Source organism: Falco rusticolus, chromosome 4, assembly GCF_015220075.1.
Source record: "Falco rusticolus isolate bFalRus1 chromosome 4, bFalRus1.pri, whole genome shotgun sequence".
Lineage (NCBI taxonomy): Eukaryota > Metazoa > Chordata > Aves > Falconiformes > Falconidae > Falco > Falco rusticolus.
The window spans coordinates 28,940,581-28,967,413 of NC_051190.1; the positions used below are offsets into that span (position 1 = coordinate 28,940,581).

At 52.8% G+C, this 26,833-nt stretch overlaps 1 protein-coding gene across 7 annotated transcripts in view; it reads left to right on the forward strand.

Annotated features, from left to right (window-relative positions):
- FBXL18 (F-box and leucine rich repeat protein 18) overlaps positions 1–24,859 on the forward strand; it is a 46,938-nt gene extending 22,079 nt beyond the window's left edge. For 4 of the 7 annotated variants that reach the window (XM_037386981.1, XM_037386982.1, XM_037386980.1 and 1 more), the window contains exon 5: positions 2,508–8,538. In XM_037386981.1, coding sequence (XP_037242878.1) covers positions 2,508–2,664 — 157 coding nt within the window. In that variant the 3' untranslated portion in view covers positions 2,665–8,538. Of the gene's footprint in view, positions 1–2,507; positions 8,539–8,864; positions 8,946–9,498; positions 9,654–22,614 lie in introns of those variants that run through there. The other 3 variants (XR_005104126.1, XR_005104127.1, XR_005104125.1) reach the window with 3 other exon arrangements.
- Positions 24,860–26,833: the final 1,974 nt, after the last annotated feature.

Below are 26,833 nucleotides of genomic sequence, written 5' to 3' on the forward strand. Positions count from 1 at the left end.
TGCTCGTTAAAATCAGGGTGTTTTTTAACAGGCAGTTAAAGGAGAGGCTTTGCACGCACATTTAGCTGAGAATAATAGTGAACCATGTGCATTTGATTTTTTTTTTCTTAAATCACGCAAATTGTACATGGAAAGAATTCTCCGGCGTCAACTTGCTGGGGTATGGAATTTACAAGGTTTGCAGTAACATACAGTTTCCTGTTGAGGGGGGGAGAAAATTACAAAGCTTTCTTTTTTTCTTTTTTCTTCTTTTTTTTTTTAAGATCGAGTTCAAACCTCTCATATAAATCCAGCCTCTTTGGAAGGTATACTTACTGTGTTGGGGCTTTTCAGTTGTCTTGGTGGCAGATTGTCATGTAAACTTGTCTAGGTTCTCATTTTTATAGCTACATGTAAAGGCTGCTTATAAACTACAATTTTGTATACGGTGAGAAGGCAGCATGCAGATCTAATTTGGGAGAGTCTATATACAAAGAAAGAAGCAGAGGTTTCTTTGCCTTGGGGAGATGGCTGTTTCTTCCTAGCTGAATGTCAGTAAACCTGGTCTATTAACGTGATTTTCTCTGCAGGACTGTGGTGTTGGATAAGAAACATGAAGAGCTGAGGCAGAGGAGGGACTATCAAAGAGACATTTGCTGTATTTTATGTAATTTCACTGCAGACTTTACCAACTGCCTCACAGATCAGTGCTTATTTGCTGGTTGATTTCTTGCAGGCAGTGCTGTGGAAGTGAGAAACTGTGTGGCCACTACACACGCCCCCAGATCCACTGAAGGAGCAGTGTCCTTTTCTGCCAGCCCTTAGGCATGAGGCATGAAGGGCAGGTCTGTGATGCAGAAAGATTGAAAATTGCCCCGGGTAGTTTTGTTGCTGGAAATCCTTACTCCTGCAGCTACTTAGGTTCAGGCAAATTAACTTAATCCACCGGGACTGAGCAACTAGCCTTGGAATAGGAGTTTCTCTGCTATGTTTTTGGCAGCGCTGCTCCAAATCATTTGTGGATGGGAATAACCTTTCTGTCTCCTGGGAAATGCCAGTCTCTCGTGGCCTTTTCTTCGGCTGGCTGTATTGCTACCTGGGATTTTCATATGTGTTTCCAGCAGCCAAATATCCAGCCGTTCCCCCTCTGTTTGACAGAATTCTGGCTGTTTCAGAGCTGGAAATTTTCCAGACGTGCATCAGTATAAGAGAAGTTTGTTGAGCAGTGTCGAGCAGAACTTCTCTTTCAACTCAACACAACTTGCTTCAGCCTCAAGGGGCTGATGCTGCCAGTTTGACCCTGCCTCCTTTAGAATGATAATGAACTGGCTCTTGTCACATGGTTTGGAAAGCATCTTTGTGGCATGGGGCTAATAGTCACAAGTCTTTTTAATCTCAAGTGTGTAATTCTGAAGCTATAGTGCAACTTCCCTTTACCCCCCAGCTTTAAAAGACTGAACTCTTGTTATGCTACACTGAGTAATAATGTTTTTCTTCCCCCTTGTTCCCTTACTCACCAGGTTGTTATCATGTAGAGTACTTGCTGATGGGTACTTGGGATTTTTTTTTTTTTGTCTGATTCTTTTTACATTGCATAGATGGTTTACCTGGTGCGCTCTTGCTCTGCTCTGTACTTACAACCCTGCCTCTCCTCTCTCATGTTGTGTCAGGCCTTTCACTTGCAGGCTCCAAGATGTGTGCTGGAAGGCAAGACCCCGTGGTGTGATGCTGGCAAGAGGAGCTAGGAGGGCAGGAGGAGAATGCAGATTTCTCTAAGAGGGGACCGAAAGACTGAGGCTGTAGACTCAGAAACTGGAACCCAGAACTCAAGTGGCAAACAGGGATACTTGTGTGTGTTTCTGTTAAGGCAAATTCTTGTGGTGCCAAGACAGGTTTTCTGCAATTTGGGATTAAAAAGGAGGCTGCAGTGTGTGTGTGTGTGCATGCACGTGCTTGTGCGTGCACACTTAAATGCTTATCTCCAGATCTGAGCTTTCTAAACTTGCCTGTGCTCTAATTGCAGAGTGCAGACTCTGCATGCAGAACAACCCAGCCTGAAGTGATAATCCCAGGCTCAGTCCCCAGGGAATGCCTGGCACTGCTCTGGCCTGGTTTTCTTAATGGCTCTGCTACTTGCTGCTGGTTTGTAGGGGGTTTAAATTGTTATCTCTGAGCACCTTGCCCAGTTTGGGCAGAGCTCTTAGGATCTCTGCTCCCCTAAGAATACCTGTATGTTGCAAATTATCTATTAATTTTTTAAAACTGCTCCCTCCCTCCCCATGATGGGCCCAGTTTGGGCTTGTGCCAGCTCAACAGACTCACTGAAAAGGGGTGCAAGCCCAGCCTGCACTCCCCGTTGACACACAGAGAGGAGAGTGGGAAACCCTGACTTCCAGCTGTCCCTGCCTGCTCCGAACAACCAACCTACCCTTGCCCTCACCACTGCATGATCTATATACATGCAATCCCCTTCTCTTGCACAGGAGAATTCCTATTTTTCCTTGGCTAATAATCTGTGTCTGATTTAGTTTCCAGGCGGACCGTCCTGCATTAAATGTCGTCATTTTCCCTCTGCTTCATGAGGACTTGACAGAGGTCATCAGAGATGTCCCCATGCGGCACTTGGATGAAATTACCTTGTTTAAAAGCAGAGTGGCTGAGGAACCTCCCAACTTGTGGTGGTGACTGTCACAGCATGGAAAGGACAGTCAGAGTGAGCACATGAAATAGCTTTTTGTTGGCCTGGATTTCCCATCTTCAGCTCCTGGCCACCTTGCTAGATGCTGTACAATCACTTTTAATAGGTGCAATTGTAAAATAAAAAAAGCTGGTCCTTTGCAGTGGGAAAACATCTATTGGATAGCGCTTGCATCTGAAAATCCTCTCTCAAAGGCTTCTGGAATCTGATGAGTATTTCCTTGCAGTTGATAGGAATTGTTTTGTTATTTTACTGAAGTTAAAGGTAAGAGAAACTGACTTAACAATGCTCTTTCCCCTGTGTCGCCTGGTGTATTTCCTAAGGACCCCTGTGTACTTTGGCAGTGTGCGTTGTGATATTGGTGGAAATCATTCTTTGCTTTGGTCTATTTTTGGCAAAGTAGAAAGTCTGAGCCAGCTAAGAGGCACAAAAATGTGTTGCTCAATTGAAGTGCATCACATCTTTTCTGTGTTACAAATATGCATTTGTAGTCACGCACATGCAATCAGATATTTAAAGGGTTTTTTTGATTGAGAAGTACCACAAGGACTCTCTTTTATTTTTGAATAACAAATTTAATTCATTAGCACCTCGATCATGGTATGTTCTTGCTGATGCTGTTTCCATCGGTCTGGTGGAAGAAGTTCTCAGCTTTTTTGGAAATCCTTGTCCTAGGGTAGATGGTGCCTACAGTGAATAAGCTGAGGCTCAGATCTGATTTAAATGCAGTCTGTCTTGCAGTGTAGATGGGAATGTAGTGTTCCAGTTCTGTCCTTAGATCCCATGCCTTGAGCTCATGCTAATTTTAGAGATGTTATGATGTATTTTCACAGTGTGATTTCAGTCAGCTTCTCTGCTCCACAGAACTTCCTCAGGCGTCAGTAGTGGTCTGGATCACTTTCATATTGCCTTATTTACTGAGCACTTTTGAAAGCATCAGACAGCTGTACCAAAAGCCGAGTTACCAGTTCCTGGAGCCACGGTTCTGGGCGGTAGTTGGATTTCCCTTCTGCTGGAGTATTTTGTAGTAGCACAGTGGGTCAGTCTGATGCAAAACAGCTATCAACCAGAGCTAACTTCTCCGCCTAGACACTTGCTAATGAGTTGAGCAGTGCTTTTCTGAGGAGGCCCAGTGTTGTCCAAAGATGATGTCCCCATCTCCTTTGTCGGCATTTTCAGCACAAGATGCCATCTCCCAAACGGTTTTCTGCTATCAGTTTATAGGAAGCCTGGTCTGATGGAATAGATTTGAGAGTAAAATGCATCTCCCAGCTTTGGAAGACTTTCCCTCCTTACTTTTCTGTCAGTCACATGTGAACCTGCCGGGAAATCTGTCTTGCTGGTGTAAGTCTTGACCCAGACTGGGGTAACACTTGTGCTCAGATAGATTACAGTGTTAATGAGCAGGTTAATGTTAGCCTTCTACTAACAACAACATTGCTAGAACTAACCCCTGCATGCGTTTGCTGTCTGCCCTGAGTTTCTTTCCCTTCCCCACTCAGGACAGGGTGCCAGCACTGGTCTCCGGTTTGTAGCCTGTAACAAGGTGGTGAGGCTGGCTTGTGCTTTTTCTGGAACAGCTGCAGCTGAGCTGTGATCACTCCTCAAGTATTTGAGACTCAGCCTTAGGTTAGGCACCTTGCAGGTGAGTGTGAGGAGCTGGTGCCCTGCTCTTGGCATCCTGCCACTGTTTTCTTTCCTGATCTCCCAACGAGGTCATTCTTTCTACCTCTTGTCATATTACTTGCCTGTTTGAACCCCTCCCTCCCTTTCCAACAGCTTTCTTCTGTCCTTCTTCCCTCAATTCAGCAAATCAGATGTACTTTTTGGTAGGAACGTGAGCCACTGCTTTGTCCAGTTCAGGCCACTTCAGGTCTGCCTAGTTTTTGCCCGTGTTCCTTTGCTCGAATAAATAAGCAAGGGTTAGGCAGTGAGTGTTTGCAAAGCTGCTTTCTCCTCCTTGTTTGAAAAATTAGTAAAGCTGCTTTCTCCTCCTTGTGCCTCTAGCCTCAGGGCAGGGTTGAGAGAAGGCTGAGGGTATGGAGCCAGTTCTCTGATGCCTGAGGGGACCTGTTCTGTCCTGTGGAGGAATCCCAACATTTGGTACATGCTACAGGAGGCCATTCCGACTCTCAGCAGGGATTTCCCTCCACGTGCACGCTGTGGCATGGGCAAGAGTTTGGCAGAACCGCCAGCTTGCCTGTTCCTGCCCTGCTGCAAAATCTGGGCTGGGGGACAGTGGTACGCAGAAAAGACCTGCTGCTTAATGGTGGTGTTAACCCTTTGGTCTTGGGGGTTAGAGTAACCCCATGAAACATGCCGTACCTTTTGCTTGGCAAAGTGATACCCATCTGCCTGGTGTCTTGCTAGATCGGGGCAGGCAATCAGGCATGTTTTATAACGGCATTATTCTGCTGCCTGGAGTATGATGTTTAGACATCTGTATTCACACAAGCAGGTCAGAAGTCCTGATGCAAATGCTACCCGTTATAATCGGGGCTAGGAAAGGTCACCTACAGGTAATAAAGATAGCACCACAAATAGAAATGAAGAGCTAAAAACTCCTTCCACCCCCAACCCCCCAACTTTGGGCCAATGCTCAGTATCTCTACTACAAATCCTCTCATGGTGAGTGAGAATTTCCGCTGCTTCTGCACTCCATGCAGGATTCACCAGATGTTAATAATGTGCTTATTTTCTCTAAGTGCTATTTTGGCATCGGTGTTAATTACAATTTATATTCTGCAACATTTACACTGGGAAAAGAACCCACCCTAATAGTCCCCAATTGGCAGAGCCGGGCTATTAAACATAGCACCATATGTTCTGAGCAGAGCAATATATGGGACTCGGAGCCCGCTCAGCACCAAGACTCCGGCGTGCAGCATTAGAAGAGGAGAGGAGAACAGGGAGATGGGTGTTTTGTTCCTAGCTTTTATTTAATATGAAATTCCCCCTCCTTTTCTCTGGACTCTGTCCCCATCTCTCCAGAAATCTCCCTCCTGCTATCTGTGAGCATCTAATGAGGTCATCTCTGAGCCTGCTGATGCCACTGTCCGTAGTCTAAAATAAATGAATTCAATTACAGAAGGTGCCCTTCTTGCAGGGAGTGCCTCTGCTGGATTCCCAGTCCCTGCTGGCATGTTTCTTGCTGCACTGCAAATCAGACCTTCGATCTTTGGGGACTGCAGAAGAAATCTTTGCTTTGACCACCAGCAAGGTGTCCGTGCTCCTTTGGGACAAAGATATTCTGGGACAAGTGCCATTAACATGTAAAATCAGAAGTTGTTTGCTGCTCTGCTGATGTCCAAACTCTTGTTTAGCAAAGTGACACTTGGTTCCTGCAGGCTGGCAGGGTCTAGACCTGGAGAGTGACAGTGGTTTTGTTGCGGGGAATTTGGTGGGGCTAATTCATCAGTGTTTCAGTAGGTTTTGTAGAAGGACTGTAGGTTAAAGGGTTGCTTCCTCAGCTGTTTTGCAAAGCTGATTTCATGGTCTCTTTAGAAAATGGCAGTGTATCTGCTGCTCAGTTTGGGAGGGGGACTGCATGACAATGGCCTCTTCCTTCAGGAGGGCTTGGGCTGCAGTCGCTTGTCTGTTAGGGAAGTGGTTCGGCAGGAGGGGAAGGGATGGCAGTGAAAGGAAGCAGGGCAGGACTGCGTCGTATACCTTGACCTGTCGGCCAGACATGCACTGTGAGACTTGGCCTCAGTTTCCCCACTTGTGCAAGGGGAGGAGGGCTCACCTGCCTCGTGCAAGGGAGCTTGCAGGCGTGCAAAATGCGCTCCCCTGCAGACGAGGATGTGCTCCCTTGGGAGGGCAGGGCAGGGCTGGGGCTGCTGATGCAGGCTGCTGAGGAGCAGAGCAGCAACCCTGCTCACGTTTATTTGCATGACTGCCGCCTCCTCTGCCAAGGCACCTGAGACCCAGGGGAGCAGAGCGGGATCTGTCCCTTCACCTTGCTGATCTTCAGAGGCATGAAAGTCCTGGGGTGACGTACAGGAATGGGGCTGTACGCTGTGAGGTGCTGGGTACTTTCCCTCAGCAGCCTTTATTGAGGATGGGTTACATCCCCCACGGCTGCAGAAATGTGGGGCTTTTCCGTTTGTGGAGTTAATCGGTGCGGAAGGGTTGTTTTGGCTGCTTGAGGGAGATGCAATTCCCCCTCGTCAGGTCCCAGGGGAGCGTGTCCAGCCAAAGCTCCTCTCCCCTGCCTGCGGGGAGCCCCGTGCAAGGGAGCCCCGTGAGCCGGCCTGGGTACTGCAGGAGCAAATCTCCTTCCATTGCAGCTCTCCTGCCTCTTTGATTAGATGCGCAGGCAGCCGGGGTACTCTAGCAGGAGAATCATTTCCATAGAAACCAATTGGGATGTTGTACAGGGAATAATGATTAATAGTGAAGGGATGTTGCCTTAGGCCCTTTTCATTTTTTAGGGGGCAGCAAGGGACAAAACGGAGCACAGGTAGGGGGACAGGCAGGCTCGAAAACTAATGGAAACCATCCCTTCCATCAATTTCCAGGGCAGCTTCCCCTCTTCTCCTCCTACCCTGCCCCCCACTGCTGCTTCCCAGCTTTCGTCAAATTTTCAAAATGACTAACCTGGTTAGAAATAATCATAATAATAAAAAAGGATGGATGAGGTCTGACTACTAACATTGTTGCTGTTAGCAGCAGGATTTCAGCCATAAAACATGAAGCAAGGGAGGCATTGACCTTTCTGCTGTTTGAAATGAATGGAGACATCAATATCTATTGTTTTGTGGCATTGACCTCTGACGCTCTTGTTTCGCCCTCCCCTTTCTTTTTTTTTTAATTTCCCCCTGACACTTGAGGAAAGGGGTCAGTTTGTACCATCTATTGATCCCGATCTTACTTGGTGATAGGGAAATAATTAGAATTTTAAAGATCTCTGCTGCATGCTGGCAAAATACATACACAGACGTGCACACTAAGCCCCCGCTTCCTGCGTTGCGTTCTCCCCCCTTCCTTGCAGAGATTCAAAGCTCTGAGATCTGAAGGAAGAGAGATCAATATAGGTTTAATCATGATGGGGTTTTAATTTCAGTTTTTTAAATGGTGAAGTGTAACGTTTTATGTTAATGTTGTCGGAGTCTGGCTGCCTGGTGCCTTGTTTTATTTATTGTTTTAAGTAGCCCCTTCTTTTGTGAACTTCATCTATGTACAGAGAATGTGAAATCAGGCATTGCTAATTAGCTGTATGACAATTAAGTAATGTAGCACAAAACCATTAGGACACTGGATTTGTTTTTGAAGTTTGTCCTTTGAAGTGGAAGCTGCAACTCCCTGCCCAAGGCTGCTGGGGAAAATGTTTTTCTATCAAAACTTTCTTTGAAAATAAAATGTCAGTGTAAGAGTCCCTATTTCTGTCGTCTCTCCCTATAAACAGCGGGTGGAAGTTGTTTCTCATTGTAAAAACTGCTGGCATTGATAGAAAGGGGAATTTAGAACAGCATTAAGTGGGCAGTTGGTCTCCAAACACCCTCGGTTCTGGTAGAGATGTTACCAAAGCTGCTTGTTTAGCTTGTTGCAGGAGAACGGTGCTGCTTTAGGAGAGGAGACCCAGTTCACAACCAGTGCCCTGGAGATGGCAAAGGGAGGTGGCCCTCCAAACTGTGGGTTCGCCTCTGAGGCCTCAAGTGCCATTAGGATGTGGCACAGCCTGGTCGCAAATACTGACAAGCTCCTTGGTTTGGGCTCCTCCATCTGTGCGCTCGTTTGACACTTGTGTTTGCATCTGGCCCTTTGTTCTAGTAGTGAGTCAAATTCTGAATGTGCAACTTTCATGTACGCTGGTGGCATGTAAAACTTCAAATAAAGAGTGAAACGGATTTTGAACCAGGTCTCTGCTGTTGCCTTCTGCCTCTGATTTCCCTCTAAAACCAAACCCAAAGCCATCCTCCTAGGAGGCACGCTTTGGCGTTGCATTTTAAGTTTAAGCAATGTGGGGTGAGTTGCTGCATGGGCAGGGACGTGCCTGGGTGTAGCCCCAGTCTGGACTGGGAGCAGTGGAAGTGTCACCCGCTGGGAGTGCTGGGCTGAGCGGTGCTAATGGGGTTTACAGCCCTGTTCCCCCAGGTCTGAGGTTTGCCAATGCTGCTCTCCGCACCTTGGTGCTTGTGGCTCTGGGCTCAGCTGCAGGTTAAAGAAGGAGCTGCTTTGTGTTTAGGAAATGCTTCTCCTCCATGGGCCTTGGAGCACGCCACTGCTGAGCCGTGTTGCTGTGGGACAGAACAACAGTTATCCCAGGGTAAGTGAACCCAAGTGACTTGCAGAAGGTCCGTTACTCTGAGAAACCCCAGGGTATACCCTGCGCCGTGCCCCAACCTCAGGCAGCAGGCTGGGTCGGCACCGCTTCTCTGCGTGAAGCCAAGCGCTGAAATCAAGGATTAAACGTGAACGGGGGTGGCCAAAATTCTATTAATGCCCCCGCAACTGCATGGATGTAGTGGAGCTGGGGTGGCTGCGGCTGTGGGAAGGGGAAGCTGGTATGGTGGAAACAGGTAGTGCTGCTTGTGACGAAGGAAACTGCAGGGATTAACCTGCCCTGGCAGCAGCACTTCTGCCCTTGTAGCTACGGCAGACGCGTGGGCCCTGGATCCTGGGGGGCTGCGGTGGTGGCTGAAAGCGTATCGCCACCGTTGGGGGGGTGGAGGGGACTGGGATGGATGTCCTGGACCACAGCCCTGTGCACGATACAGCTGGGGCAGCACCAGCTGCTGGGCTCGCCTGTGTGGAAGGGCTGGTCAATGCTAAAGAAAACGCATATCCTATTGAACCATCTCTTGTGTTGCTGTTTTTAGGGTGCCGGATAGTGATCCGTGGGGAACCCGGGCTTCAGGTACTTGCAACGTCTACTTTGGCTTTACAAAATCCACAAAACAAACATGCAAGAGGAGCAGCTTGGTGGAAAATGGTGCAGCTCATGTACCCACAGGATTAAATCAACTCACCCCAGGTAGGTGAAGCGGGAGATCACTCAAAATTGACGTGTGATCAGTTTTTAGAAGGTGAGTGAGTCTGTGCAGGGCACGGGGTGGGACTGCAGGAGAGCACGTCTGCTACAGTCTTGCCCTGCAGTGCTCCAAGGGCCCGCGCCAGGTTTTATTTCAGAGGGGATCATGGGCTCTCTGTTGTTTTTCTTTTCTGGCAGGTCTGCTCGCTAGGGCATGGAATGGAGACCCTCCCTCCATCTCTCCTGCGCTTGTGTTTAAGTTATGGATTTTATTGTTCCAATAACTTTTATCTAAATGTGTTTTTGGGGGAGGGAGGAAAGAGATAAGGAGGGAGGAGGCTGAGGAAAGAATGTGCTTTTGGACTCTGCTAAGTCTCCAACTTATCGCTGGGACTTGCCGTGGGGTTTCAGCATTAACAGTGCCAGAGGAGGACTTCAGGGGGAAATGGCTGAGAGGGCCGTGGTCGGTATGGTACACGGGTGGGAGGAAACCTGGGGAAGGCCTGTGCAGAGCAACCCTCTCCCCGCGCAGTACTGATCTTGTGCCCTCTGCCAGCTTATCTGTTGGCAAGGAGCGACACGACGCGGTTTCCAGGAGGGGAAACCGGAGCAGAGGTGTGGAAAAGCTGAGGGTGAAGAGCTTGGCAGGGGGAGAGATCTCCTGCAACCACTTGGATGTCTCAGTGTGGTTTTGGTTTTGCCCTTATCTATACAGCCATTATTTAGGAAAGTATTGATCTCTGTGATGGGGGAGGGGGCAAGAGGCACTTCTGCTCACTGTGGGGGAGGAGGAGGCTGGGCAAGTGCCTCAGACTAGATCACGGCAACCCAGGATGCATTTAAAGAGAAGAAAAAATAAGTTTGGGAAGGCTACTGGCTTGCACTGTGGGTTTTCTCTCTCCTGCCTGTCTCCTGATGAGGATGCTGGAGCCCTGCACCTCCAGAGATGCTCGATAGTCCCTGGGCCATCAGAGACCTTTGGGCTGACAGCAGCCTGCAGATGTGCAGAAGACCATTTCGAGATCCTCCTCGTCCTCCAGACCCAGCTGTGTGCAGAGGGGAGGGTAGGACCTGCTCGTGGCGAGCAAGGCTGTGCCTGCCATGGCTTGCTGTGTGAAGGGGCAAGGAGGCCTGTACGTGCAGGTCTGGGTTGTTAATGATTTCCCCTCCCTGCCGAAGTGCCACGTGGTGGGGCAGTGGCTGTCCCCTGCTCCCTTCCCCACCCCGCTGCCTCCATTTTCTGCCCAACCGACTTGTTGCTCCCTGGTTTAACTGGGCTTGCTGGGAACCAGCAGGTTACTAACACCACAGCTCTGCAGCCTGCACGTTTCGGGCAGAGGAGGGTCAGCGGTGGGGGTGATGCACTTGGGGTGTGAAGAAATCCTGGAGATTCAGCAAGGAGGCAGGGGTGAAGCATCTTCAACAATGTCTCTAGCCCTGGAAAGAAACTGGCTGGTAATTATAGTTAAGGGTTCGGGGAGGACATTTCGATGGATCAGGTGATCCAGTACTCTTCTGCCTGGAGATCTGCTCCTCTCTCCACTTTGCAGTCTCTTGCTGCTGGATTCCTGAGCACTGCAGGCCAAAATGGGAAGCGTGGATAAGCGCTAATGCTGCCCTCTGGGCTGGTCCACCTGATCTGTCTTTCATAGCCCTTATCTCCCACCAGCTGCTCTTCAGCATTCAATGTGTCTTGGGTGGGAGCATCTCAGAGGGGGCAGGTCTGCAGGGTGCTGGCTGAAACACCTCCCAGACCCTCACCCTCAGCCTACAGCTCCGAACGCTTGTTCTTCCATCTTCTGCCACCTTGTCTGGGGGGTCTCTAGGCTTGGGATGGCAGAAGAGGTCCTCCAGGTCTGTGCTCTGAGTGCAACTTGTCACCCCCTGCATCATGTTTGGGAGCAGGCTGTGCATCACTGGCTCCAAGCTGGAGGCAGGCAAGAAGGGAGTACGGAGGAGAGAGGCCGAAACGTTTCATCTCCCAGAGGCTTCGTCTGTGGCCATGGGATGCAGCTGACAATTTCCAAGGTGCTACTTGTGTGCTTGCTGCCTCCCAGGCCCCAGTGACAGCCTCTCCCCAGGGGCTGACGGGTGAGCTGGAGGTGGAGGACGCGTGCATGAGCCAGAGTGTGCGTGCGAGTGAGAGTCTGACCATGTGGATGGATGGAAAGTCTTGGGAGGGACCAGAAGGAGACAAGAAATGGTGTTGCCTGTGCATGGACAAGTTGTAGCCGCAGTTCAGTCCCTGTGATCCAGCCCTTCTCGCGTCGTTCCCCTGAGATATGATGGTTCTTGTGGTGCTGTGGTCTCATCAAGCAGAGATCCAGAGAGTGGGGTGGTCCTGTAGTGCCACCCTCTGGGGCTGGCATCAGGGTGGACTCCAGTGTCCTGTTCTCATTTCACTGTGTTTGAATTTGCTTTCTGGTGTGCTGGTGAAGGCTTGCGTGGAGAGAGAGAGCCACAGCAAGTGGGAAAGATGAGGGAAAGGGATGAGCTTTCTCTCTCCTATGAAGCACAAACGGATGGAGAAATATTTCTGAACAAACAGGTCCCTCATCCCCGTCTTCTGGAAGCTGTGTTATCAGAGTACCATCGCTGTCCTCTCTTCTCCTTCCCCCCAGTGAACAGGAATTAAAAATACAACTAATAAAACCATTTTACTTTCTCCAGGAGGAGGGGAAAAAAAGAAAAAAAGAAAAAAAAAAAAGCCTTGAAAATGCTAAAGGACATAAAGGGCATTCATGAAAGGGTTGGATGGTGGTTATTGCAGCAGGGGGAAAAACATTATTTCACTGTGCAGATAAAAGGAAGTGGAAAAGCAGCATATTTATAGCTAGGGAGCCTGGATTCCTTGTTAAGCCGCTATTATCAAATTAATGTCAAAATGCATCAAACAGGCACGAGTGTTCTGGGCCCCTTATGCAAAGTGCTTGCAAATTGGTTACAAATACATTTGTTTACAGGGTACGAGGCAGCAGCAAGCTAATTAGTCATTGTACCAGGGTTGTTTTGTGTCTTTTTTTTTTTTTTTTTTAAATTTTTTTTGGCAATTACACAAACAAGCTGTTTTGAAGTATAAATATGAGCTGCATTACAGCCCCTTTAAAAGGGAATCAAATAGAAATCATGGGATGCGGAGGGCTTGACGTGAGTGGCGCGGAGCACCGTTGCCCCTCATCGCCGGCCTCTGTGCAGATGCAGCAGCACTTGCTGGGGGCTGGGCTCTGGGAAGTGGCGTGAAAACCCGTCTGAGAGCATCAAGGGGATAAGTGGGTGGAAAGGGAACAGCTTGTGCTTCTGGGTCCTCTGGGGGGGATGAGAGCTGCCCCTTGTGTGGGACCTGGTGCCAGGATGGGGATGGCTGTAGCCGCTCCAGCTAGCCCAGTGCTTCAGATGCCACAAGGCTGCAGCCACGTCCCATGCTGGGGACTGGCTTTTTTCATACAGGACCTGTTAAGGTTTCAGCTGCCCACCAGTACCGTGGGAATTCACTTGGGGCCTGGGATATTTTGGGGAGCTTTAGCAGCAGCTGCCAACTCGGGTTATGAAGCGGCTTGTGCCCAGCCAGAGGGTACCAACATGGTTTCAGGGGATGCTTAAATTTAGCGAGCATCCCATGGATGGGGGATGGTACCCACTTGGCATGAAGAGTCTGGTGACCATGTTTTTGGGGCTTCTTTAACCAAACCATGGGCTGTGCCTCCAAACTTGTCAATGAGGGAGCAAAGCAGGAAAGCTTATCTGATCCTCAGTGGTGGGAATGGCTGGGAAGGGGAATTTGGTCGGGGGCCAAATGGAAACTTCCCACTGCCCTACATCTTAATGTAACCATTCCGGGAGTAAATCACACCTCTGCCACTCAGGGAAGCTGCTAATTGCATCTGCTCTGGTGGGGGAGGATAAAGCCAAGGGGAGTTTACTACCGTTATTATTATTTTTAATTTACTAGGAAAAAGAAAGGAGAAAGGAAGAAACAAGTTGTTGCCCCTCTCATGCTGGAGGCCCCAACATTTCTTGGCAGAAGGTGTGCAAAGAGCCCTGCGGCTGCTTCTCTGTTTGGATTTGTTTCTGGTAAATCTGCCCTTCAGGCTGGAATAACCCTTCTGAGCAGGTCCCGCACTACCAGAGGTGCTGGGAACATTGAGTTTAATGCTGTCGTAAAACCCTGCTGTGGTTTCCATTCCCTCGAGGGGGGCAGTGACCGTGCAGGACAGCTGTGCTCAGCATGGCTTTCGTGCCAGCAAAGCCTGGGGTGCCTCAGGTCCTGCCGTGGTGTGGATGGAGCTGGGTGGCTTCCCAAGGTCCCTTCTGGGGTTGGAGTTTTCTTCTCAGAAGCCCATGGGCTCGGTGCAGCTGAAGGGCTGTGAGCCCAGCTCTGCAAACCACACTGATGATGGTAGTTGATATTTCCATGTGTGAAGAAGAGGTATTTTGTGTCTTCAGCCTCCCAGCTCTTCTGTGGTTTGCAGATGTTGGGTGCAGCACATCACTAAGCTCATCTGGGTGGGAAGTGAGGACCACCAAGAGTGGTGGGAGAGGGCAGGGCTTTCTCCAGCCTCCTGGAGAAGCTCTGATGTTTGCACCAGGTTTCATTCTTTTAAAACTCAAGGTTTTTCTTCTTCTCTGCACCTAGGACCGGCTTTTCAGTGGTACCTTCAAACTCCAAATCTCTCGTGACCTTTTTCTTTCTTGTCCTGTTGACTTTTACAGGCTCATTTGCCTTGGGGAGGGTGACCAGCTCTGCCAGGATCAGGGTGTATGATTTTGAGGAATGTTCCCATTTCCAGAGTAGTCCTACCTCAGCCCTACCAGCTCCACAGGAGCACGACTCAGCTGGTCAACAAATGTGTGAGCAGCCTATTGCGATCAGGCTTTAACTAGGCACCCAGTTGCTTTAATCAGAATGTGTCTCTCTTCATTTATAGCAGGGTTAAGGCTCTGGTTTGACTGTCGTCTCCTGTTACTGCTGGTGGCCACGTCAGGGGAACGGATCCTGCTCTGTTTTGAGCGGTTGGGTGTTCCGCACCTGCTTTTCTTACGCAGGGTTGTGCCAGCACCACCTTGCTCTGACCTCAGATCCCCACCCTCCTTAAGTTACACTGGTTTGTGCCCTTCCTCTTGGATCAGTGCTGACCTTCAGCTGGATGAGGTCTTCCGCCCTGCTCAAGATTTTACTCCCCTTGAAATATTTGCCTTTCAGATGAGGTTCCCCCTGTGTCTGGTCTAACGGCACTTGTATTCCTCTGCCTTTACTGAAAATGCTTCTCACATCTAAAATTGCATTTGCCTTTTCCCCCGTCAGTGGCTCTCGGTCAACTCCTGATGTCCCAGCACACCTGGGTCATCCCCACCTCACCACTTCCCATGCAGGCTGCTACCTTACACCCCAAATTTGCCCTGGCTGAATGTGTCACTGTCCCCATCGTGCTGCTCCTCGGGGCCAGCCGGCTCCAGGGGAAGCTGGCTTTTCCCAGACCTGCTGCCACAGACATTTCTTTTTGTGCCGGGATTAGCTGTGATCCCAGGACTGATCTTCCTTTCTCAAGAAAGTCAGGTGATGCCAGGGAAATCCAATATGATCTTACTGTTCTTAGGTGTAGGTGACAAAATATTGTCCCACTTATATTTTTGCTTTCTCTCCAAATGGAAATGGGCTCTAGAGCTGCAACTTACTGCTGACATTGGCCTAGGAGTTTTTTATTTCTCCCTTGAGTTGCTTTCTCCTTTCCTAATGATGGTGACAGTGTTTGCCCTCTTCCTGTGCTGTGACACCACTCACATCGTGCCAACACCGTCTGTCAAAATCCTGCAGTTCCTTGAGCCGCATCCTTTGATGTTCTGGGCTGGAGGTGGTCAGACCTTCTGCAAGTGTCCCTTGCCAAGGAGGCTCCGTACGAATCTTCCAGGTCCCTACCGCCTTCCCTGGGCTGCAAGCTGCACGTAGGAAAAGCCAGCTACTCCTGACGGGCAACATGCAACTTGCAGCTCATCCCGGTGAGTGATGCGGTGGCGGTGGTCCGGGGATGAGGCAATGGAGCTGCCTTAGCAGGTGTGCTCACTGCACGGACCCTGCGCTGGGTTAACCACAGGAATCCAGCTCCATTTACAGCCTTTTTTAAAAAGAAAGAATTAAATGGCTTGCAGGAAGCTTTAAGGGTACATGACTCAAAGGGCTTGTAAGTCGCAGCAGACTGGAGTGAAGGTGGTGGGGCAGCGCTCCTTGCCTCTTGGCGGCAGGATGCAATCTCTCCTGACGCTGCCAGGACCCGCTCCCTTCAGAAGACCGAGATGCTCAGGGTCTCCCCACTGTGCTGGTCCTCTGGGAATGCCACGTGTCTCCCCGTTCGCTTTCTCCTTCCCTGCCTGCGGCCTGCCGGCACCAGCATCGCCCAGTGCCTGGATGGGACCAGCTGGGAATGCCAAAGGGCCAGGCAGTGGCGTGCCGGTGCTGATCAGGGCAGCGTGGGAAGCTGGGCTGGAGGGACACACTGCGGTGCCTGGAGTGTCGCTTCGTCTCCTGGATGCTGGGCAGGTTTGGGTGTTCGCAGATGCTCTGTGGTGGTGCTGATGGTGATGTTTCTTTGATGAGGAAGAGCACAAACCGCCTTGGGATCACAGACCAGGGCCAAGTCAGTGCTTTCTGCTCTGGGGGCAATACGCTGCCTTTGATGCAAACACCTCACAAACCCTTGATTTACACCAAAATGAGCCGGTGGCTTTGACCTGGGGCTTCTGCGTTGGCATGTTGCAGGGTACATGTACGCACACGCAGGCACTTTCCTGCCTCTGGCCGAGGATGAGAGAGCAAAGATGTGACAGATGTTAGTCACTGTTGGCGGTGGGGATGATGCGGTGATGAGCACCCCAGGAGGACCTGAGCAGAATAGCACCCGCGTAATGAGCGCAGGAGGGAGGGTGGGAGTGGGGAGAAGGGGAGAGCATTTCTGAGTGGCTGAATTTTTCTTGCTTTCGGGTGAAACCTGTGGATTTTCTGGGGTGGGGAAGACTGGGAATTGGCTCCAGGTGGCTGGAGCTGCAGAGCCTGATGGTTTTGCCTTGGTGGGATGGGATGATGAGACAGGGCACAGTCCCTTGCTTGATTTTTCTTCTGCACTGTTAATTAACATAGCAAAGGTGAAGCATTTCTTGGAGAGACAGGTGCTGGAATGGCGTGAGCACAGACCAGAGTGGCGGAGACTTCCAGGCTGCCTTGTGAACTGAAACCCTCCAGTTCCCAAACCTGCCCAAAGTACACAAGGATCATACTTGGTGTGTCCTTGGATGTGTTCCTTGATGATCCTCCTCTCCCATGTCCAGAGGGGATGGCAGCGCTGCCCTTCAGCTCTGCCTCCTGCACCCACCAGAGAACAGGAGGTTCCCTGTCCAGGTGTTGGTTGAGGTATCCAAGGTTTCTTAAACTCTTGCAACAAAGAGGGGATCGTTACAGTTGTCCAGTCCTTGGGCTTGTTGAGCAAATGGTCAAAGAATGAAGAGGTTTCCCGCAGGCTGAGGGACTGGACTGGCCTTGGGTCCCAGCCATCGTCATCCACCCAAGTGGCAGGAGCGGGGTGGAGATATGGGGACAGCCACAGCTCCGGGGCTGGGGGACAGCACGGGCACGCGGAGGGCTCGGGGACATGCCGAGGGTTTGCTTGTCCCTTGTTCACAGTCTGAAGCTGGTGGTTCCCTCCCAGGGGCCGTGGAGGCGGCGATTACCCCGAGTGTGGGAGCGAGCATGGGGGGGTTCAGGGCTCGGAAGGCGCAGGGTGCCTGCTGCCCGCCCGATAAGGCTGTGAGCGCTGCCTGCAGTTAGTGTGAGTTGGGCATCCTCTTCCTCTCCCTGGGGGGTGGGGGGGGACACGCAGCCAGCAGGAGGGCTGAGCTGGGCTGGGGCAGGGATGTGGCCTCTCCAGATAAGCCACTCTGGTTTCTGTTCCTGCAGATTTACAGCCGGGGAGCGGGGAGGTGGGTGCCGCGCTTTTTGGTGCGGTGATTTATAGTGGCTCAGGGCGGCAGCTGCTTTCCTCGCTGGCAAGGTCTTGGCGGTTGCACGGGGTTTTATGGCTGCCGTGACTAAGCTGTGGGCGAATTAAAGGCTCAGCCAAGGTCACCGCATGGCAGGACACAGGTGGGAGCGGGTCTCTTTTGGCTGTGGCTTGGAGAATGTCCCCATCTCAGCCTGGGGAGGGCTGGGGCCGGCAGCCTCCCTGGGAAGGGGGCTGCCGTGGCTCGGCCTCTGCGAGGGGCTGGCTTCATGGCAGCAGTGGTGCTTTCAGCCCTTCGATCCCTGGCCTCGCGTGCTGGAACCTACCAAAGACATGAGCGAGATGAGTTGGAGGTTCTCAGCTCTCAGACCCACGTGGGAGGCAAGGTCCCCCCCAGGCATCCCCAGCCCTGCGCCGCTCAGTCCCTTGGCCCTGCGTTCCTTTGACACAGACCAAGCGACGCTGGGAGGGGTGAGCTGCGGCAGGCGAGGAGGGGGCAGACGATGGGGAAGGAAAGGTCAGATGCCATCACTGTGCTCCTTTTCACGCGCCAGCTCCTGCCCGGGTGAGCTTCCCAGCTCTTCTGTTTTGTTTTAGAGGCAGCGCGGGGGCCCCAGAGCCCTGCAAACCCTTCGCGCTTGGGGTTTTATTGGCATGTGGAAATAGTTTTGTCTGGTTTCAGATCTGGCTGATCACTAACCTTCCCGCTGCCCTCCCCCCAAAAAGGGCTGACAACCGCGGGTGACTCAACCGCACTTGTCTTCCTCCCTCTTTCTTTTTTCTCCCCACATTGTTCTCTGAAATCCCAGCTGCTGCATTTCTCCCCCCTCCCTTTCCTATCCTTGCACATTAGCTGGAATGGAAGTATCTGGGTTTTGTATAAAAGCTCTTTTTTTTGTTGTTTGTACTTCTCTCCCCATCCCGGGGGTCTCGGGGTGCCTCGCTGTGCCGCCGCCTCCTCTTCGGGGCCATGCAGGGTCAGGAGCAAGAAGGCAGCTCCGGGCACCCTCGCTGTCACCCCCAGGCTGGCAGCGGCAGAGTGGGGAGCCTGGGCAGGGGCAAGGGCACCAGTATCTCCAGAGCCCTCGTTTTTCATCTCGGATGGAGAAGCCTGGCAGATCCTGGGGGCCAGAGCCGCCGCATTCCTCCCTTATTTATCACTGGCAAAGCGCTGACGCGGGGCATTCCTGACGAGCCGGCTCCTGCTGGATGGGATGGGATGAGATGGGATGGGATGAGATGGGATGGGGCAGGTTTTCTCGTGGCTGTGGGCTGCTCCCAGATGAAGCGTGGGCTCCTTCCAGGGGAGTGTATTGATGTGCCAGTGCCCGGCTGCAGCTCCTGCGCTCAGCAGAAAGGCTGCTGGCTGCCAGCCCCAGCCCAGCTGCATCCAGGTGGCCGAGCAGATCCCCTGGGACCCTCCAGCATCAGTGGGAGCCTCCACCCTGGGGAGTTCTTCAGGGGGACCCCAGCCCTGGGAAAGGACTGAGCCAGGCTGCCCCGGCTCAGGTGGTGAGGCCGTGGGGTGGACGCTGAGGTTGCTTCTGTGGGTACTTTGGGTCTCATCCCCCAAACCTCTCCCCAGGCGGATGTACCTGCTGCCACAGCTTGTGACACTGCTTTGTCCTTGCTGCTGGGCAGCCTTCCTGGCAGCCAGCATCCTTTGCAGAGCCAGGGCCAGAGCAAAACAACCAGCCTTATCGCTCCCTAAAACTACCTGAAAGGGGGCTGCAGCAAGGGGGGTCGGTCTCTTCTCCCAGATAAGAAGTGACAGGGTAAGAGGAAACAGCCTCAAGTTGCGCCAGGGGAGGTTTAGATTGGGTATTAGGGAAAATTTCTTCACCAAAAGGGTGGTCAGGCACTGGGACAGCCTGCCCGGGGAGGTGGAGTCACCATCCCTCTAGGGATTTAACAGACATGTAGATGTGGTGCTTAGGGACGTGGTTTAGTGGTGGGCTGGGCAGTGCTGGGTTAATAGCTGGACTTGATCTCAAAGGTCTTTTCCAACTGAAGTGATTCTATGATTGTATAACACCGCAGGCAGGGTCTGAGTGAAGATGTTGACCCCCTGGCTCTGGCTCCCCGCGTGGGTGTTGCACCCCAGTGGGTGCCAGGAGCCTCTGCAGGTGCAGTGGGAGCCTTGCAGAGAGGAAGGAGAGGAATGGTAGTTTTAGAGGAGAAGAGGTGGGTCACGTCTGGGTAGTAGAGGAAGGAAGAGCTGGTCCTGAGCAAGTGTGAGCCACGCAAGGCAGAGCTAGGAGGAGTCTTTGGAAATGGTTTTCCATCATCTTGCTGTTAGGAAAGCCTCCTCCTACCATCTGCCTGGATGGCCCTGCAGGGTGCATGAGCTGACTGCGTGCTTCGGGCTTCCCTGCTTTGTCAGCAGTAGACATGTAGGACACAGAGCTCTGGACACCCACCTGGTGTGGTGGGATGTGATCTCAGGAGCTGGTAGCCATCGTAACTACGATGACACGCCAGGAAGGATGGAGGCCCCTGCTCATCCTGCAGTGGGCTACAGCGAGGAAGACTAGTGAGGTAGATCCATGCTGGTGCCTTTTTTGTCCTTCAAAGTAAGGGGAGCACTGCAGAGGCACTGGAGAGGTGTGACCCAGTGACCCTGGCATGACCCAATGGTACCTGAAGAGATGCTTGGTGTGAGCTGGTCAGGGGTCCCCAATGTCCCCATCTTTCTGGCCGGTTCCCCTTCTCAGTGCTCAATGACTTTTTCTACCACCAGTCTTCCCACCCAGCCTCTGCCCCATGAAGGCACCTGGGCAGCCTCAGCAAGGAGGAGGAAACTTTCCTGGACGTCCCAGCCTGAGCCCTGGGGTCGTTCCCTGTGCCCTGACCTCTGCCCGTATCTCTGCTCCTGCCAGGGATGCTGGCTGCCGCTCCTGCCAGTTTGCGGTGTGTAATAAATTGCTCCTTCGTGACCTTTGGGTGAAATCGCGTTGATTAACTCACCAAGACCACGTGTCCAGGCTGTCCCAGCTGAGATGGAGATAGCTACAGGCTGAGGACCACTTGTCTGAATGTCCTGGGAGCTGGCAGGAGCCAGGTGAGAGTGAGGAGTAAGAAGTGGAGGAAGGCAGCGTGTGACACCCCTGAGCCAAATCCCTTCTAGGCAGTGGGAAAACCGTCCTGTGGGCTTTATCCTCCTTTGGGTGGGCTCTGGCAACCCAGAAAGTGGCGTGTGTGGGTCTGGTACCTCCTTCCCTGTACGGCTCCACATGGGACCATGCCACCAAGTTAGCATCTCCCTAGGTGATTGCTTTTTTTCTTTATTTTTTAAATAATTCTAAATGCATGACTGGCGACTCAAGAGAAAACAGAAGAAATGCTGATTATTGCTGAGGCTCTCAGCCCAGCCGGCGGCGATGTGTTCCTTTTACGTAATGAAACATCCGTCAGGGAACAGTCATGCAAATTTCTTTTGCTTTTCTTTTTACCTATTTCATTGATCCAGAGCCTACAGCAGCTGGCTCATGGCGAGAGAGGTTTGCTCATTCAGGAGTCTAGCAAAGCCTTGGCTGGTGGAGGACAGAAGCTTGCTGAAGCTCCTGGCTTGGGAAGATGCTTTGTGCCATGAGTGGGGACCGCGGCAGCATGGGGTGGGACACCAGCCCACCAAGAGAGGTGGGAGAGGTGTTGGATCTGGTCCCCGGGCACCGTGTGGTGCCTGGAGTGGCCCTGGAAAGGCAGGGAAGTGTCACCAGCTCTGCCAAAGCTGCTCTCCACCACGGGAAGGGACAAGGACCCTTGGTCACACTGCTGGGACCGTCGGCACCAGCCCCGGGGTGCTGGGTCAGTAGCCCTGAGGAGCCTATAAACGTGAGTCAACCCCTTAAAATCACAAGATGGGCTGAAACCAAAGCCAACTATGAGATTGCATTTATTTTTATCATTATTATTAGACTCTGCAGTACTTCTGGGTGTTTTCAGGGGTCACCTGCGAAGCTTTTCCCTGCCGCTGGGAGGTTTAGGATCCTGTAGCTTACAATGGGGTGGGTTACTGCTGCTTCTTGTTGGAGATGGGTGATTCCAGCCCGACGGCTCACTGAGCATCCGTGGCTGGTCTTGGCAAAGGTGGAAGGCTGCCTTGTGTGGTTTGAATCTTCTTTATCGGTCTCTTCTTCTGGGAATGAAGAGCAGACAGAGCTGCCTGGGCAAGGGTCAGAAGCTGGTGCTCTCGCTGCTGTGGAGCATCTTCTGCTCTGGTCAAGGGGGGGGGCCAGACCCCCGGCAGCAGGAGCGAGTCTGGCAGCTGGAGCCCGAGAAGCCACCGCACGAGCCTGTTGCTGCTGGTTGTTGCCATTCTCACTCCCTGCCTCCCTGCAATGCTGCTCCTCTTCTTTTCTGCTGAAAGCATTGCTTCGTCCTTCAAGAAAATTAATTTTTCGCTTGAGTTGAGTATACTGGGGCGGGAGGGTTCCCCCAAAGCCCGTCTCCATGTGTCTTTGCAGGCCAGCTCTGGTTCCTGTGTGGGAGGCAGGGACCGAGCCCTCAGGTTGGTGACTCTGAATGAGTTAAGACAGGTGTGGGTGTCCCCACCACATGGGCTTGTGCGGCTGTAGAAGAGCCACCGAGCAGCCCTGCTGCCGAACAAACTAGGGAGACGCTTCATTAAAACAATTTTGGAGACATTCATCCAAACAGAAATTTGAATTTATTTTGCTCACGCTGACTTTCCTTTGGCGTCCTCTTCTACGAAGCTCCCAGCGGATGAATTTGCTGGTAGGAAACAGCAAACCCAGGGATGTCCAGGGGCTCTTGTCTGGAAATGGAGCTGGGTGGTGGAAACCCAACGACCTGGTGCCTCCTCTGCATCCATCCGCGCTCTTCTGCGTCGCCTCCAGCCGTGGGGTCCGTTGCAGCTCTCGGTATTTCTTGCACTACAGATGCTAAATAATCATAACAACACTGTATCTTCCCCAGCCATAGACTCATCCTGATGATGATTCTTCCTGTCGTTTCAGGTATCGCCTCCTTTTCCCAGGCTTTTCCTCAGCCCAGCAATGGCTTGTCTGAATAATTCAACTAAAAATTCAGCATCGCAAATAAATACGGGATAATTGCTAACAGCTCGCAGACAATCCACTGCCAGAGGAAGGCTAAACTCCTGGTGAATTATTTATCCACTATGAATTATTCACTTGGCCCTGTTACGGAAGAAAAGCTCCTTCCCAACCTTTGCCTGCCAAATGGCCTGGCTGGGGGTGACTCTCCTGGTGCTGACTCAGCCCTTTCCCGTGGCTCCCGCTGCCTGCCTGCATCGCTCCACAGGGAAGCGGCTCTGGGGAGCTGACACCTGCCTTGTGCAGTTCCTCAGCTCCTCCAAGGACCCACAAGTGTGGGGCAGAGGAGCCTGCGTGCCAAGCCCTGGGGTGGTCAGGACCTGACCCCTCTTTTTTGACTGCGCCGAAGCTGTTTTGCTTCCCTGCGTGTGGCCAAGCCCCAGTGTGAGTCCCGCCAGGAGGTGAAGGCGTCTTTCTGATGGGGCAGGAGTCCCACGGAAGCAGCCTGCCGGCGGAATCGTTACCCCTGTTACAGCCCCTGCCTGCACCTTTGGGAGAAGGTCTGGAAAGCATCAAGTCCTGGGGAAAAAAGCAGCTTGGCTCCAGAGCACTGCGGCTGACGGCGGAGCCGGTCCCTGTCCTCAGGTGGTAACACCAAGGAGGGTCTGCGTTTCGGTGTCTGGTGTCACATATGGTGCCACTGAGTGTCTTCAGTGCATGGAGAAGTTCTGAGCAAGCATCTCTCTTTCAGGGGGGGCGACATGGGAGTACCCCAAGGCAGCTCCAGCCATGCTGCTGGGTGCCTGGCTGGCTCCTAAAGCTTTGGGTCACACTTGCATCCTTCAGGGCAGGTACGAGGGTCTGACTCCCAAACCATCCTCTGGCTGCAGAAATACGTCTCTCCATGGCAATCGCACGCTGCCTTGCGATGTGAGCCTGAGTGGCTCTGCCTGGGGGAGATGGAAGGGGCTCCCGGGGTGCTCTTCCCACCTAAAGCCCTGGGAAGAGCAGTCGGTGTGGGGATGGAGTCGGAATGGGGATGCAGGCTGGAGGTTTCCTGTGGGATGCTCGCTGGCTGAAAGGCAGTAACGCTGTGGGACGGTCCATGCTGATGTCTCCCAGCCCGCTCCGCAGCGAGGGCCGGGTGCTGGGAGCTCTGCCCGGGCCACGGGTGATGGTCTCTGTGAAGCAGAACTCATGGGCATCCCTCCCCCAGAAGAGATAGAAGTTGCCCTCAGAGGTGAGGAGCTGCCAGCCTGTGCTCATCAATCTCCATTTGCATCAAAAATAAGGAAAAATAGAAGATTTAGGTGAGAGATCAATATTCTAAGAGCCTGGTGGTTTTTTGTTCTGTTTTTTTTTTTCCGGTGCTCTTCTGGGGGTGGGAAACTCGAGGCAGGTACCAGGAATAAATCCTCCCAGCTACCTTGATGTAAATCAGGAGGAAGATGATGGATTTATGGGAGTCGCGCCTGATTTATGCTCCTGTGTCTGGTTCCTGCAGGTCGGCGTGTGCCCCTGGGGAGGCCAAGTGCCGGATGGGGACTGGAGCCACCACCGCGCATCCTGCTGCAGCCGAGGTGGGACTGAGGCTGGGGGGCGGGGGGGGGTGAGTTTGCTTTGCCTTTTAAGCCCAGTTTGGGGCACTCAGGTATTTTTGTTTTGCCTCTTTCTGCTGGTGGTCAGCAAAGCACGTCTGCTCAGACACCAGTCCCAAGGCATGGTGACGCCCTGCTGCGGGCGGACTGTCTGACTCGGTGGAGAAAAAGGCTTTCGAGTCGCTCCCGGTGATGCTCTCCCCCTCCATCCCTCTCCTCTCCCATCCTGAGAGCTGGGGAGGACTGGCTGCTGGCAGGGTTGGTGTCTCCATGGAAGAGGGAAAGGCTCTTCCTCGGGAAAGTCCTTCTTTGAGGGCTCTGAAAGGCCCCGGGGTGGTGATGGGGGGGCTTGTCCCGGCCCTGGGGCTCCCCTCTCCGAAGAGTCCGGGTTCCCAGCCATGACGGGGCTGGAGCCGGTGCAGGGGAGCTGTTGTTATTCCTCTCATGCAGCAGGAAGGATTTCTGCGAGTGCCATAAACCCATCACGTGGGCAGAGCCTGGGTGAGCTCTAATTGCTTCTATTTGCATAATGAGGCGAGGCTCAGCATCCTGCTGATATTTGAAAGAAGAAAATCAAAATCAGCTCTAGATAAACAACTCTTCCCCCCCCCCCCCCCCAGTCCCTACCCCCACTCCTAATTTGCACATTTTCTCCCTTAATGCAGGTTTTTCAGCTCTTCGGTCTCCTCTGGAGCACCACAGCCCCCCTGGGACCCCTGCCCAGGGAGCATGGGTGCTGGATGCTGGGGGGGTGCTGCCCCCCCCCCCCCCCCCCCCCCGGCTGCCGTGGTCTGGGGGCTTTGCCTGGAGCTGGTGGTGGGGCATGAGATGTGGAGGTATCTGAATTGGAGCGGGAGAGGATCGGGGTGGTCTTGGGGCTGGCAATGTGGAGCTGCGGCTGGAGCCCCTGGGCTGCGTGCGGGAGCAGGACCTGGTCAGGGCTGTGCGGTGCCAGAGGGTCTGTGGCCAGCCCGGGCCTGGAGGGTTTCCTGAGCGAAAGCCCAGCAGATGTCACCACAGCCCAATGTCACCACAGCTTGGTGGCAGCTCAGCCTGTGTGGGGACCATCCCGCCTGGGGACATGGGCCAGCTGGGATGCCGTCCTGCTCACATGCCCCGTGCTGGCCCCGAGTGTCCTGCTGGCTTCTGGGGACCTGCCAGGGATGGGATGGGACAGGACACAGGACCCTTCCTCACCTGCGAGCCTCTGGGGTGGCAGGAAGGGCCTTGCTTGCACCCCAGATGTTGCTGGTTGGGGGGATGCTCCTGCCCTGGGGCCCTCAGAGGACTTGGTAGAAGGTCCAGAAGGACCTGAAAAAGGGGGTGACATCCACTGGCTGGGCTGTGTCCCCAGATGCGCTGCTGCTCTGTAAGCCCTTTTTCCCAGTCACTCACAGCCCCAGAGACCAGTAGCATCCCTGCTCCTCCTGTCCCCTCAGGTAGCCAAGGTCCTTCCCCAGCAGCCAAACCTGGGGGTCCCCTTGTCCCTGGGGGTCCCTCAGGCATTGCCAAGACTCTCTCAGCACCCACAGCTTTTGGGAGCTGGAGGGGCTGTGCTGGCCGGGGTGCTGGGGGGTTTGCACCCTTCGCCCCAGGGAAGGATGGTGACTTGCTCACTTGAGGCCAGGCAGCAGACACCAAGCAGAAATGTGCTACGTCCATTCCCCCAGGGACCGGGCAAATGGACTCCTTCCTCCTCCTCTTCCTCCCCAGCATGAGGGCTGGTATCCTCTGAATCCTTCGCTACCCTTTGGGGGAGAAGTGCTGACTCCAGATGTTTCCCTAAATGAGAACCTTCTGCAAACAGCACCAGTTTATTTTCATATCGAAAGAAAATGAAAGGGCTGTTGTGATGGTGATTATTAACGTTTTTACAGCCCGTGTTTGTAGCGGGGGCTGCTATGCCAGTGGGCAAGTGGATAGACAGATGGACGAGTGCCTGGGAAAGCCATGTCCCCCCTCTACCCCCTGCTCTCTCTGGGTGCATCAACGCTCTGGCTGGCTCCATCTTATCCCAGCCCTCCGGTGCCCCTGGTCTCCCTTCCCCAGCCCCGGTGGTCCAGGGATGAGCTTGAGGGGACAGGACAGGACCAGGACCCCTGGGACCAGGGACTGTGGCTCAGCAGCACGAGGAGCATGAAGCGCCTGTGCTCAGAGATGTGTAAAGGGTAAAAGGACAGGGCTGAGAGAGGAAATCTCTGTGCACGGGTGTTACTGAGGGCACACGCTTGTCTGAACGGCTCCCGTGCCCCCACCGGGGCTCCAGGTGTGACCGATGAGCCCCAAATTGCTGCTGTGGCCCAGGACCCTGCCTGGTGTGGAAGGGCAGCACCAGCCCCATCCTCAGCCAGCTCCTGTTTCTGATTGAGCTGAGTCTCTTGCTGGGATGATCTTGCTGCTCCCGTGGTCTCCTCCAAGGTGAGCAGTTTCCTCCCCCGACTCCCATTTTGCTTGGGCTGCTAGTAATACCCTGTGAGCTCAGACACCATCAGCCCAATACGATGTAATGTTTGCTTTTAAAACGGCAGATCTCTGCTCCTCCAAAGCCACCAGTGTCCCACCTGCTGACCCCAGCCCACAGC